The following is a 15,561-nucleotide window of genomic DNA, read 5'->3' on the forward strand; positions in this document are numbered from 1 at the left end:
TGTGACTTGTTGTGCAGTATTTGACAGGAAGTTCATGGAAGCGGGAGGGTGAGGGGTGTTGGAGGTTGTTGTGCAGTGATTGTGACTGCGTACTGTGATTTGTGAAGTAGAACGTCAATAATATTGTCAAGTCAGAAGACGTTTTGAATTTGGTACGGTGAGTATCTGACGAAACCAAGTTGAGTTGTAACTGCATTGGTGTATAGTTATCATGAATGTGTAATCAATAGTGACCACCTGCAAGGGTATTGTGTTCCTCGTCATTTCAAGTTTATATTCTTTTAGCCAACGGTATGTCATAGTCATTGTGATAGAGCACTGCAACCAAAGGAGTATTCGTGACTTTGTTTAAGACATGCCAATAATCTAGGCAGTGTTTGGGAAAGAGTAAAGACCAGTGCCACCAATCAAGATGGGCAGATTAGATGTTTCTGGTTTGTTAATGTGTTGATTTACCTAGTAGTGTACAGGATTGGAACTTGCTCATGGGGTCACATCTCATTGGTAAAATTCGAGGAAACACGCAAGTACGAATATTCAACATGAAACTTGCATTGTTCAATTGCCACCTACCCTAACCTACCCTACCCTATCCTACCCTATCCTCCCCTACCCAAATTTAACCAATCCATATATATATATATGTATGTATGTATGTATATATATATATATATATATATATATGTATACAGTTATATATATATATATATATATATATATATATATATGTATATATATATACATATATATATAAACATACATATATATGTGTGTGTATATATATATATATATATATATGTATATATATATATATATGTATATATATGTATACATATATGTATATATATACATATATATGTGTGTGTGTATATACATACATATATGTATATATATATATATATATATATATATATATATATATATATATATATATATATATATAATATTTCAAATGTGGAAAAAATTGTTTACTTGAACAGTACAAATTAAGCCTTCAAGTCATCAAATTTTGCCTTGAATGTGTTTGTTGGTGAAGTGCATGTTTTCATCCAACTTGCTCCACAAATCCACACATCTGTGGTTGTTATTAACAGTAATTAACCATCACTTGCATCCATGCATCAGTGTGGAAAACTGTACTTCCAAACATCTTTTAAATTATCTTGCTTTTTCAAACTTTCTACTATGCTCTTTTGTTGATCTTTCATCCCAGACCAGCAGGCCCTCTGTGTTTTTTTCTGTACCCTTTTCTGATCTAAATATCATCATGTCACCTATTTCTCTCTGCTCTTCTAGTTTAAGAAATCTTAATTTTCTTACTCATTCCTCATGTTTCTTTTCATTTAGGTTAGAATCATCTTAGTTGCTGACCTTGGTATTAAGTTTTCCTCATATCTTTTGGGTGTGGTGACTACAACCAATGCTCTATATTACAGTCTTTTATTTATTTTTAATCTTGTCTTCTTGCTATCAAATGTTACCCTTGTATTCTTCAGGAACATGTAAGTCTGCTATTCTCTTTTTTTCATACAATGAACCTTTTTAGATATTGATTTCAATGTGAATTTTATTTTCCACTCCTCTCCTGTAGCAGCTTACAATCCTCTTCAATTTCAACTTTCCATGTTCTTGGCAGCATTTACAGATAAGTTTGCATAGTTATTTATTCTTACTTCATATCTATACATGATATAAAGTAAGAGGAGGTTAAGACTGTAGGCAGAAAGGTCTGGCTGGATGCTAAGGGCAGTAAGTTTGAGAGTCAGAGGGATGGAAAGATAGGTCAGGTGATGGAGTTTGTGAATAGAAGTGGAGAGAACATAAATGAGGGCCTCATGGTCTTTCAGTGTGGAAGAAATGAACTCCAGGTAGGAGTGGACGAGACAGTGCAGAAGAGGGTGGGTGAAATGAAGATCAAGAAGGGTAAGAGGAGGCTGAGAGTGGCTGTGGTGGAGGCGCTTAAAAGGCAGAGGGAAAATACTGTGTATGAGAGTACTTGACACCAAGCGAATTGAAGAGTGCAAGAAGAGTTGGTAAAAGTCTAAATGGACAGGGGTGGTATAATGCTAGCTGAGTTTGTAGAGGATATCAGTCTAGAGAATATGAATGAGGGACATGTGACATGGAATGTAAGGAATCAAGAATCCACGATAGATACCAGTATGTGTTAGTAAATGGGAGAATGCTTAAAATGGTGACCTGCATTTGGATAGATGAGGATGGAGTGATTGAGATTGTGTTAGATCACAATATACCAGTGGTCAAAGGCCATTTGGTAAGTAGCAAGGATGAGAAAAAGGAAAAACATTGATGGAGAAGTGGAGACTGAGAAATACAAATTGGGAGAACTTCTTGGTGAATCTTAGTGAGAGAAATGTAGAAAGAGAACAGGATGTGGGTGTTATGAATGAAAAGTTTGTAGAGATTGTGAGACAAGCTACAGTTTGTCATATAGGATATATAAGGAAGAATGGAAGAAAGAGGGTGGGTAAGCCGTGGTGGAACGAGATCAGAGATGCAAGAAAAGCGCTAAAGAAACCAAATCGGATATGTAGGAGGCTGAGAATGAGTACCAGGGTGCCTGGACAGTATATGTGACACAGCAGTGGCTGACAAAGTGGATAATCATGGATGAAAAAGTAAAATGTGAAAGAAATGTGATTCAGTCACTGAGAGAAAGGGGGCTTGGAGGAGGGTATGAGTAGTATAGGTTCATGAGAGGCAAGGGATTGTATGACAGTGAATGTGTGGAAAATCTAAATGTAAGTGGTGAAGGTCCTGCAGACAAGGCAAGGATAAAAAATGCATACATGTTACTACACATATTAATCACATATAGATGAATAGATAACACAAAGTAATAAAAAAATAAAAAAAACATTCATTCATAGACTAATTCTTCCATCCAGTGTTTTCAGCCTCAAAACCCTTCCCACTTCCACCTCTGGTGATTACCTTTTCCTCCTCATTGTATGCATGCACCACATCAATCCTCATTGTTCCACCATCAGACTTTTTCATTATCAGTACCTTTGTTTCCATCGAGATGGTGTGATGCTTTTATCACTCCCACTAATATCACTAGCTTTATGCTTATCATGAAGTATGATGAATAAGGATGTACTGAATAAAGTATTCCAAGATAAAATGACTTCCAGAGTACAAATAGATTTTCAGTACTTTCTCCTCTTCAGAGGAAATTGTGTGTATGCATTTACCAAGTTGTATTTCCTAGTTTTACTATACAGGAATGGAAAGGTGCTCATAGAGTCCCATTTCTTTGCATCCACTTATCAAACTTCACATGGCATATCTTTTCATCCAACTTGTTCCACAAATCCATGCATCTATGTAAAAAGCTTTTTTTTTTCCTCCAACTTTTTAATGTGACTTTTTATTGACCTTATATTCCATTCCAGAAGGTCATCTTTGTCCATTTTTTCTGTATCTTTCTGGGATTAAATATCATTATCATGTCACTTTTCCTTTTTCCAGCAAGGTAAAACCCAGTTTTCTCAATCTTTCCTTATTGCTTAGGGTTGAGATACTTTTGGTTGAAGCCCTTTGTATTCTTTCCAGTTTTCTCTGGTGACCACACCATTGACACTTCCAGTCTGAGGAAAATCACACTTTCAATTATTTTTTTTGCCATGTCTTCATCCAAGTAAAGAAATGCCACTCTAAGTCACTTCTCTTGAGTCTATGTTTCATCTTTGTTCTCATACATTTACATCTATTACTTTTTCATCAGGGGCGGGTTGGGATGTTAAAGTGGTCCGGGCATTTTTTCACTCAGAGCAGCCCTGTCAGAGGGGATGAGTGGCTAGCGAAGCAAGTTAAGCAATTTTAGGGGTGTTTTGAGGCCTATGTAGGGACATAATTGACTATTTTAAATAATATCTATAATAATTAAACTGTTGAAAAATTAATGAAAAAAATATATAAACGAATAAATAAATCTTTTCAGAGGATCATATGAAAATTATAGAACAAAAACTGCATTTGGTGACCTAACTTGACCTCACATTCCTGTCCTTCCTTACCGAGCTCGTAAAGTAAATGACTGCATTAATCCCCTGACCCAACCAGATAAAGCTTATTCCCAAGCGATGCTGACCCTTGTACTGGCTCACCGGGCATTGCCCAATTGGACTAATGGCCAGTCTGCCACAGCTCTCATCCATTCCAGTGTACTCCCTTAAAGAGACCTACAGTGAGACCTCTCATTAACAGACATTAATTAGCTGTGTTTGTAGTGTTTTCGGTGTTTTGGAGTGGTTTTTGGGTGGCATAGTGATTGCACGCACTAAACAACAGCACCAAAAACACAGCAAAAACACCGCAAACACAGCTAATTAACGTCCATTAATGAGAGGTCTCACTACATTCAAAACCCATACATACCTAAGTGCCACCCCAGTGCAAAGTTCTCAGTGATCCCCTTCCCCCATCACTTCCCGTCTCCACCACCATTCCTTACTGCCTATTATAGCTATTGGCTTGCGAAAATATTAAACAGATTTGGAAAATGTTATATAATGTTCCTGTTGCAGAAAGGACAAGGGAAAGATATTTCATATTCTGTTGATTCTAATGCAAAATTCATATATTGTGGTAAAATATTCAAGGCTCCTTTGACTTTTTTTATTATAATTATTTTGTCAGCCCTGTGGGCGGCATGTCCAGGCTAGAATTGCTGCCCCAGGGCATATGTCCCCCCTGCCTCCCCATGTGAAGGCCCTGCCTACATTCTCTAATTTCCATATTAATGTTTTGTGTAGCATACTGTCAGACCCCTTTTCCATGGAGCATATCAACCACTATAATTGGTTAAGAAACCTGGCCTAGAATTTAGTGATGTCTGTTTCCTCCTTAGTATATTTGTATCACATTTACAAATATCCAGTCCTGTGGTACCTTCATATTCCTCACTGGACATATGTTAGGTGAGGCATTTGTCCTTCTACAGGTACTATGTAACCCAGTATTACCTGCCACATGTTCAGATTGTTGGCAACTAAACTGGCTCCCCTACTGGTCACCTGCCCATAAGGAGGGTGTGTTGGACACCCATATTGGGGAAAAGGGAAACCATCAAAAGAGCAGATAAACTCTTTTAGTGGGATGTCCTAGTGCTGTGGTTGCACTAGGGTGCACTCCTGGCACTAGCAACATGCCTCTTTGGTCCTCTATTCAAGCCAAAACATGTGGCCTCTCCTGGCTTGGCAGTATTTTCTATTTTCTAAATAATTGTGTAGGTAGTCTAGTGTATCCCCTCAATCTCAATATTCCTACAGTCCACCATAGTATCACAGGCATCACTGAACCTTGAGTAATAAGCTGAGTTCCACAAGGTTCAGTGCTTGTACCAATAATGTGAACTCGGATCAAAATATGATAATGGGAAATCAAGGATATTGACCAAGTTGGAACTCTACATGACTTTGAGGCTAGGCATGGTAAATTAGAGTTGTAGATAGGACCCAACAAGCATTGCTCCTTTCCTGTTTACTACAATTAAGTGAATATATAATAAAAAAAGAAGTAAGTGTTGTTTGAGAAGAGTATAGTGTGTTGTCTCATAATTGAAATTTTTATTCAGGACTTCATTCAAACATGGGGCTATAGACATCAGACTCTTCACATGTGTCCAACTGGTTCAAATGTAGGGGGTCTTGTAAAATGTGGTTGCTTCCATGTAAAGTACCATTTGACTAGTGGGAAGTATGGTTGAAGTGTGAAATGATACTGTCATCCCACTTCTTTTCACCAGGTTTGGGTAATTATCTCTGCTTCAGTGTTTTCCTTCAAAATTCCAAATAATCATATATATAGCCAACTAATCTTTGTGTATTTATTCTTTGTGCAGGTAGGCTAACCCGCGTTAGTCATCATGGCAGCCAACAATCAGTACAGCAACTTGACAGATGACTTTTATCACCTCAACCTGGGTGGATCACCAGTACCCCAGGGTCAGGTACAGCCACAGGCAAGCCAATCTCCGGGCATGGGGAAGAAGGTGGCACCCCTTGTGCCCCCTAAGCCCAAGAAAGCCTCTCCAGTGCCTGGCTACCTTCCACCTCCACCACCAGCAGGGGTGAGTAACAGTCAAAACTTGTTTTAAAGGAAATTTGCCTCCTGTTTCAGTTTTTTACATTATGGGTGTGCATTCAAGCATGTCTGCACACACAAGTGACAGTCGATGGCTGACATCTGACACTCAGGTTTAGCCTTTTAAAGACACCACCTTGGGATTATTTGCCAATTGAGTTAGCAGGAGGGGGTAAGCAGTGCTATTCATGATCAATGTAGAGACAACATCACTGGTTCCAACTTTGGGATAGAGTCAGCGATAAAAGATTCTGATTTTTTATGTGCACCATCATTCATGATAAGAAACAAAAGAAAATAAAAATTAATTCTAGTTTGTTTACATTACTGTTATCTCTTGTTATATTTACACTAAAAATAGCAGATTTCAAAGGTTTCCAATAAACAAGGGTGAGTAATTCCATTGAGGAAATTGATCAGTGTGGTACTAGGGACAAAATTTAAGAAAAAAATCGTAATGGATGAAAGTCTTCCATGGAGATAGATAAGTGAAATTGCAGTTGAGTTGAATGGATGAAGAGGTTTACTTTCTTCTTACTAGTCAAGATTATGTGACCTAGGGCAAAAGATGGAACAAGAAAAAGAAACAAGCCAGGCTTAGAAAGCAGAGATTGCTAAACTAATCAGGGAAAATTATAATTTGACATGAGAGAAAAAATATTCATAATATCATGGATATGTCAGCACCAAATGAGGATAAGATGGGTACAGTTACCTTTAAAGAGTTCATGGACCAACAAAGAGAAAATGATAGGCTAGAAGGAATAGTGAAGGTTATAAGAAAAAAAGTAGAGACTCTCTTATCAGAGATGTAGTTGACAAGACTAGATGTATCATATTCTTTGGGTGGTAAGAAGACCACATTATCTCGTGGAAATTACGCCAGGAGCAGGAGATGCTAAACATTAGGGAAATTACCTCTATGATTCTAGGGAAGAATGATTTAGATGTAATAGATCAGATTGATAGGATGTTTAGGTTAGGTTGGTACAAAAGGAATGGGTCAAGTCCAATGAAAATTGAATTCGAGGATTTTTTTTTTTCTTTTTTTCTTTTTTATAAAACTAAAAGTGAAAAAAAAACAGGAGAGCATTATGGCAAAGGAATGCTACAAGAAAATAAAAGCAGCTTGTGCTAATGTAGATGGTTTCCCCAAAAAAATTTGATCTACAGTTGGGGAACATATACTCTTGGAGAAGAGACAGAGGAGATAAAATGGGTGGAGGGGTTGCTATGAGAAGTGACCTAAAGGCAGAAGAAGCTAATATGAGTGAAAGCAAGGCTAATCCATCTGAAAATTGGAATTAAAAGGACAGAATAGAAGTGACAATTTAGACCTAATTGGAGATTTTAATTGCAGTGAGGTCAACTGGTCATTTTTCTGCATCCCTTCCAAAATCATAGAATGCCTCATACTATAATTCATCACACCACATATCCCCCATGCTAAATCACAACACAGTTTTAGACCACTATACTTCTCACTCTTCTGATAGATCTCACACAGAGTTTTTGGTGGCATCAGTTCAGATAAGTCCTCACACAGAACACTTCTTATAATACTTGACATTAGTAAATCTATTGATGCCATCCCCTGTCATACTCTCACAAACAAAGTGTACAACACAGACATGCACAAGAAAACCAAAGGATGGCTGGCCAATTATTTGGCAGGTAGAAATGCCTGTGTGCAATATAATGGCCAATCATTGCACACCAGAAACCTTAGGAAGCAGTACACTTGGAGGGTTACCCATGAGCAACTGTTCAAAGTATTTAGCAAAGGGGCTCCATTACTCCACACCTGACACTATCTGGCCATCAGCTGTTCAGAATGTGCTCTTCTAGGTCACAGGTTTGGAGCAGAGATTCATTAGGGGTCAGTAAGCAGGCTTGAGGTCATTTGCATTAAAATGGCTTTGGCATATCTTTCTTTATCCATCTTCATCAAACCTTTTGTTGACTATTTCTGAGTCCTGCATCAGTCCAAGTACCATTCTGGCAGCATGGCCCAACTCTGTATTCTCCAGTGTCTCTGGCAGTGCCACACCACTCTTCAATCTTGGACAATCTCCAATGCACTCCCCAGCAATTTTCAGAGTTCCAAGTTTAAAGGTGTCCCACAGTTCTTCAAGGTCCTCAAGAGTGCTGAGTACTTCAAACCAATTAGGGATTGCTCTCACATATTCTTGTGCACACACATCATCCCTGAGCTTCTCCAGATGAAATGCGAGTGGGTTGAATCACAGGATTCTCCTGGATTTGATACACAGTCTGGATGTTGTGACCACAAGTCTGTGATCAGGCCCAAAGAATTCAGCACTAATAAACCTGTCAGTTTTGTAGGATCTTCCAAAGAGTACTAACATATGTGATTGATCCACACTAAGAGCCCACCAGAGACCCTGGACCTGGCTCTGTGTGTTTCTTCTTCATTTGGAATGCCCTGGCAATTTATACAGTGTGCTTAGTGATTTTGACAGAGGTAGGTTGCATGCCCTCCCCACCATATGTGTCGCTTATGGTCATCATGTACATCTGTCTGTGGTTTGTCCTCCCATGCCCCACCCACCAATGAGTCCAATGGTGGGAGACTAGAATATAGGTGTACATATTAACCCAATAGTCTCAGGGGTTGTGGGAGGGTATGCACACCCACCACCTTGACACTAAGGGAAGACAGTAGCAGACTGTGCAGTATCGGCCCAGGTGGTAGTTGCTTGACTCAGGGTGTGCCTAGCTCAAAGATTCAAGTCAAGCAGTCCAGATGATTTGCCTCTCCAAGCCAAGAGGGGGCACCCACCTTGGCCTAAATAGAGGCCCAAAGAACTGTGTTGCTAGTTCTAGGAGGACACCTCAGCGCAACTACAACACTGGGGCATCCTCCAGGACTCCTGTCTCTATGCCCTGCAGAGGTACCACACATGACAAAGACGTGCATTAATGCCCATAACAGGATTGGATGGCCAATGATTCGAAGAGGTTATCTGACATTTTGAATTTTTTTCCTGTTTTTCTCCATGTGGGTGTCCAACACCCTTTCACCAGGTGGTGACGAGTGGGAGAGCCGGTTTAATTGCCGACAATCTGACCATGCGGCAGGTAGTACTGGGTTATATGATAGCAGTAGGACAGCTTCCTCACCTGACATACATTTCTCGGCCGGCAATTCAGCTGTCCAAGCTCGAGTCCCTCTCAAGTCTGGAAAAAAAAATAATCGCTGCACTGCGAGCCGGCACTCCATTTCTGGTGGGCAAGGAGATGGGAGTGCGTGTGTGTAAGGCCTCAGCATTACCCATAGATCGGGTCATATATTAGCGCTGATCCGGCAGGTAATAGTTGTCGCTCACGAGTCCAACATGTGATCCAAGACCGTGGTAAGGCCGTGAAGGACACACAGCTCGACGGTGCAGTGGTGATGCTCTCGACCGCCAATTCAGCGATCCGAGTTTGATTACCACCTTGGGCTGAAAAAAATGTCAGCATCGCTGCACTTTAGCCGGCACTACAACTTTGGTGGGCAAAGAGTTGTGGGTGCATGTGTGTGAGGTCACAACATTACCCATAGCTGACCATGTACGAGTTCTCATTCGGGAGTGTAATAGCTGTCGAGTACGAGTCCAACACTTGATCCAATACCGTAGTGAATTATATGCGCACACATTAGTATACTCGTACATGTTGACCATTTGGTTGGCCTTTTTGAATAATAATAATTTGTGGTTTCTTTCCTTCCTACTTCTGCATTCCAACTTTCACCTTTCTTGTTTCTTCGTCTTCTTTTCTCACACTCAGCATTTCCTATCAGAAACTTATTCCTCCTCCCCCTTCCCCTCCTCCTCCTCCTCCACTTCGATAAACCCACGCTTTTCTTCCTCCACCCTAATGCACCTGACCTGCCGTCCTTGCGTTCAAAACCTAGTGAATGTAATGCACTCTGACAAGCAACCTGTATCTCAAAATGTGTAGTGATAATATTGAGCAAAGATGCTTTTAACCCGGCGCTTTGGTGCGAATAAAGGCCTTGGGCTTTTGCTGATATGATATATATCGTTTGCCATTGTAATGGAGAACTTTGTGTTCAGCCTCTATATATTTGCCCCACATCATTACCCTTTCCTCCATTTACCCTTCCTTCCCTTTGCCTACTCATTGGACTTCCACCAAACCACTTTCCGTTGTAACCAGCTCTACTCTCCACCCTCCTCCTCTGCATACTTTCACTAGTCTGCCTCCGTCTTACACGTACACAACTTCTCTCCATCATCTCCTTCTCCTCCCCCTCCTCCTCCTCCTCCTCTTCCTCCTCCGTATCCTCCTCCTCCTCCTCCTCCTCCTCCTCCTTGTCTTCCACCTCTGTCATAATTTCCCTTATCATTCTCTTTTTTATTCATCAATATGTCGCGGACTGACCTAGTTACAATTTTCCTTGTGTTCGACAGTCAGAGCAAGGTTACACTTAGTTCCGATGATGTCATGTCGTTAACTCGCAAAAGTCCTTGGTGATGACGTCATAATATCTGCTCTTTGCTCCTCGGCCTGTTTTGGGGGTTGCTCTCCCTTGTGACGTCACGAGACTAATGACGTCATGACTGGACTCCTTGGCGTCGCTGTCGGTTTATTGTTGTTGGTGCACTTAACCATGACATCATTCGTGCGTTTGTTTCGGAAAACGAGACGGCGATTTCATGTGTTGTTTAGTAATAATCCCCCTGATGGTGATGTCATGTTTTTAGTGCTTATCAGAACGTTTCTGTGTTTTGAACTCTTCCTTTGGCCGCTTCCTTCATCGAAGTCGAGTCTGTTGTGACCATATAAGGACATGGGATCGGAACGTTGAATTTAGTCCTGAGCTTGTGTGGATGACTTTGTCTTACTCGCGGACGCGCGCGCGCGCGCACACACACACACACACACACACACACACACACACACACACACACACACACACACACACACACACACACACACACACACACACACACACACACACACATACCGTGAAAGGAAAGGCATGGAAGTCCTTGACAGAGAAGACTTATTAAAGTGGGATAGAAAAACAAGGGGACGTGAAAATAAAATAAAAAAGAATATTTATAGAAGAGATCTGAAAAAAAAAAACAGTTTTCCACACATTGATGGATGTCTGGAACAAATTGGACGAAACAATGGTGTGTTCAAACACCGTACAAGAATTTAAGAACAAACTAGATGTTGCATAGCTCCCCTTCCCGTATAATACAACTGGGTAAATACGCGCGCGCACACACACACACACACACACACACACACACACACACACACACACACACACACACAATTTGAGGCTAGGTATAATAAATTATAGAGTAGGAGACGGGATCCAACGAGTGTTGCTTCTTTTCTGTACACTAGTTAGGCGCGCACGCACACACACACACACACACACACACACACACACACACACACGAATTTAAGAGCAAATTAGACACTGCGATATATAAAGACGGGACACTACGAGCATAGCTCCCCTTCCCGTAAGATACTAGATAAACACACACACACACACACACACGCAATTTGAGGCTAAGTATGATAAAGTGGAGAGTAGGGGATGGGATACAGCGAGCGTTGCTCCTTTCCTGTATACTACAATTAGGCGCACACACACACACACACACACACACACACACACACACACACACAACTCGATGGCGCAGTGGTTGGAGTTCCCGGCCGTCACTACGGCGGTCCGGGTTCGAATCCCGCCCAGGGCTGAAATAATTTCAGTATCGTTGCGCTGCGAGTCGTTACTCCAACTTTCGTGGGCGGGGAGTTGGGTGTGTGTGTGTCCGTTTAAGGTCACATCATTACCCATAGATCGGTCATATATGAGTTCCGAGCTCTTTTCCGGGAGGGAAATAGTTGTCGATCACGAGTCCAACACGTGATCCAAGACCATGTTGAATCACACGGTTCGACGGTGCAGTGGTACCGCTCTCGACCGCTACTTCAACGATCCAAGCTGAAAAGTTCAGCATCGCTTCACTGCGAGCCGGCATCCCAACTTTGGTGGGGAAGGGTGTGTGGTCATGGATCACGTGTTGGGCTCGTGGTCGACAGCTACTACCCTCCCGGATGATAGCTCAGAGCTCATGTATGAACGATCTGTGGGTAATGCTGTGACCTGACACACACACAATTCCCCGCCCACGAGTTGGAGTAACTGCTTGCAGCGTAGCGATACTGAAATTATTTCAGCCCTGGGCGGGATTCGAACTCGGACCGCCGTAGTGACGACCGGGAACTCCAACCACTGCGCCATCGAGTTTTGTGTGTGTGTGTGTGTGTGTGTGTGTGCGCGCGCGCGCCTAATTGTAGTATACAGGAAAGGAGCAAAGGGTTAGCAGTTGCGAACGCTACCACTGCGGCGTCGAGCAGTGTCCACTGCCCTGTGTTATTTACCATGGTTTTGGATCAGGTGTTGGACTCGTGATCGACAGTTTTTGCCTTCCTGTGTATTTACCTAGTTGTATCCTACTGGAAGGGGAGCTTCGCTCGTGGTGTCCCGCCTTTGTATCTCCCAGTGTCTAGTGTGTGTGTGTGTAAGGTCACAGCATTACTCATGTGCGCAAGGTCACACAACATTACTCCAAGATCGGGCCATATATGAACTGAGCTTTCATCTAGGTTACATCGGTTCCCAACCTTTTTTGTTCCGTTCCCCCTTTTCCAGTCACTTTTTCAACTGTGGACGTACACTCTCCAATGTTAGCCTAAATACAACTAAAAGGAAGCCCCCAGTAATGAACAGGTTAATGAAGTGGCTCTGACATGTTTACAAATTTCCATTGATTTTCATTTATGCATCTTCCCTATATAATAGCTGCAATAGCTGTATTACTATAAATGGCAATATGAATTAATTATTGCACTTACTATTGCCATAATAGAATAAAAGTTATTTATTAATTTTCTTTCTCTTATTCATATATCACGTATATTCATGACACTCGTCATTTCAGGAGGCAATAAATCTTCCTGTCATCTCACGGGCCATTCATGACCATCCCAAGGGCCAAATTTGTCACGTGGGACGTGTATTTGACACCCCTGATACCGTTAGCTATTGTAGAGCAATTCTAGCATTTAAGCTTTCAGTTTTAAGGATTGTGTACAGTAGTATGAATTTTATTCTGAGCTGCATGTCTCCTAATTCCAATAAAAAAAAAATAAGTAGAATCTCTATGGACCCCTTGAAATTCTAGGAGGATAATCTCTGTAGTGTAGAATAAGTAGTTGTTTGTCTCGTTGCGCATATGTTATTTATTTTACATCTATTTGAAAAATAGTTTTAGGATAACCAAGATTATGTAGGACTGGCATATCGTCCAGTTTTCACATTGTGGTATTATGATCTGTGGCGTTTTGTCCCGTAAATAGGCGATTTGCGTCTCAGTGTCGTGAGTGATTGGTACAAGAGTAAATACACAAAAAATTACAACAAAACATATAACAACATTGAATTAGGTGGCAAATTCAGCAAAATGACAAAAAGTAAGAAACTTGTCACAAATATGGCAACAGCAGAAGGGTCCGAACTGGTTGTTGACAAGAGAACGAAATAGGAAATATTGAACAAGGAAAACAATAAGAATAATGAACGGTGTAAAAAGGTAGTAGTAGAGATGAAGAGGTCAGTAGTACAAAAAAAAAATTCAACTAATGACTAATTACGAAAGAACAACTCCCATTTGATTGGAGTGAGGAAAGAAGGGTTTTAAGAAAATAAATAGGGTAGATTAAAAAAATGGAAGATAGTGTGAAGTGAAACAACAAAGAAACAAAAATCAACGAAGGCAAAGGCAAAAGGGGTGGTTAAAACTGGAAGAGGAACAGACGCATCTAAAAGATATGGAACAACTAAATGAAGAAATAAATGTAGAACACATAAGAACAAAAGAATGAAGGAGACTGCAAGAGACCATGAAACCTACACTAGGCAGTTCCATGTCTATTACCACCTATCATCCCCAGCCATAAAGTTGTCTAACCGTTTTTTAAAACAAATGGTAGTTTCAGTGCTCACTACATGGTTACTAGGTGAGGTTACTGAAAAGTATTAATATGTTGATAAGAGAAGCAGTATATAAAAGAAAACAGATTATAGTGATAGATTGAGCACATACCGAAAAGAAAGGAACAAGAAACAAAGGGAAACACTAGAATCTTACATCAGTTTCCAGTATTAGGCATCTGTCAGCGTTACCAACATATTTCTCCATCCGGCTCTTATCTTGGAAGACCCCTTCCTCCCTCAGTTTTTATGTTGAGCAAGTCATATCTACTGAGGGCTTCTTCAACAATTTCCTTCCATTTCTTTCTCTGTCTTCTTCCACCCGATATCCAGTCCCAGCATACCCTTGCAACTTTTTTTTTCTTTCTTCCATTCTCTCTAAATGTCCCAGCCATCTTAGCAGGGTGACATTTATTTTGCAGAGCATGGAGCAGACACCAATGTTTATTCTTGTATCTTCATTCTTTACTCTATCTCTTCTCGTCCTTCCAACTTTGGCCCCAGTGGTCTCATAGGCCCTATTTGCTGCTTGAATCTTGCTCCCGTCTACGTTTGTCATCACCCAACTCTGAACCATATGTTAGGGTAGGTGTCTGGACTATATTAAAGATAATCCTTTTCACTTGTAAACTATCCGTTTTTCCTTTATTATTGGCCAAAGAGCAACATTCACACTAAATTTATTTATTCTTTCTGAAATATCCTTCCTATTTTACACCCTCCCTAGTAACTATACTTCCAAGATATCTAAAGATGTTTGTATTCAAATAGCAAAATTATGGTATTCAAAATAATGAACAACACAGGGGAAATAGCAAGTGTAGAAAGAAAGAAAATCAAGAAAATGTGGTTAAGAAGAGAGAATAAAACGGGAGGTGACCAAAAGGGAAATGAAAGAATTTTAGTGGAGAACAGTAGATTAGAGTGAGAAAGTGGTTTATAAACAAAAACCTAGAAGAGGAAAAAGGGGAAGGAAGAATATACAAGACTTATTATTGAATATACAAATTAAGAGGGCTTAAAGGTCAACTGAGAAGCTTTTGGATTTCTTTATTTTTTGTTATTTCATGTATGAAAATATAACTTAGAAGAAGTTAGAACTCTAAAAACTACATTTCTAGCATTTTATAGTCATGATTTTATCCAAATAGCATGCTCTTAAAAGTGCCTGATAGCGGGCGAACTTTTCAATGTTGCAGTTACATTTTCCACTGCTAGGGCATACTGAAGATGTAAAAGTTGCTGTTTATGTTCTTCAACATGGCTGGCATGCATTACAAAAGTGACTTCACATCAAGTGAAAAAGATTTATCAGATTTGGATGCCCTTTTGTGTTCCAATGTGGGTACAGTACAAGGATACCTGTATGTGTAACATTGAGGGAACGTTACTTG

General features: G+C 40.5%; 1 protein-coding gene across 2 annotated transcripts in view; it reads left to right on the top strand.

Moving 5' to 3' along the window:
- The window catches only part of LOC143020948 (uncharacterized), an 86,291-nt gene continuing 70,730 nt past the window's right edge, over positions 1-15,561 (top strand). Inside the window, exons 1-2 of one of the 2 annotated variants that reach the window (XM_076177964.1) lie at positions 1-157; positions 5,870-6,097. In XM_076177964.1, the coding sequence (XP_076034079.1) occupies positions 5,894-6,097 (204 nt within the window). In that variant the 5' untranslated portion in view covers positions 1-157; positions 5,870-5,893. The remainder of the gene's footprint in view (positions 158-5,869; positions 6,098-15,561) is intronic. The other variant, XM_076177965.1, reaches the window with a different exon arrangement.

The sequence above is a fragment of the Oratosquilla oratoria genome, chromosome 41 (assembly GCF_046742065.1).
Source record: "Oratosquilla oratoria isolate Oo_2021 chromosome 41, ASM4674206v1, whole genome shotgun sequence".
In the NCBI taxonomy this organism is placed as follows: domain Eukaryota; kingdom Metazoa; phylum Arthropoda; class Malacostraca; order Stomatopoda; family Squillidae; genus Oratosquilla; species Oratosquilla oratoria.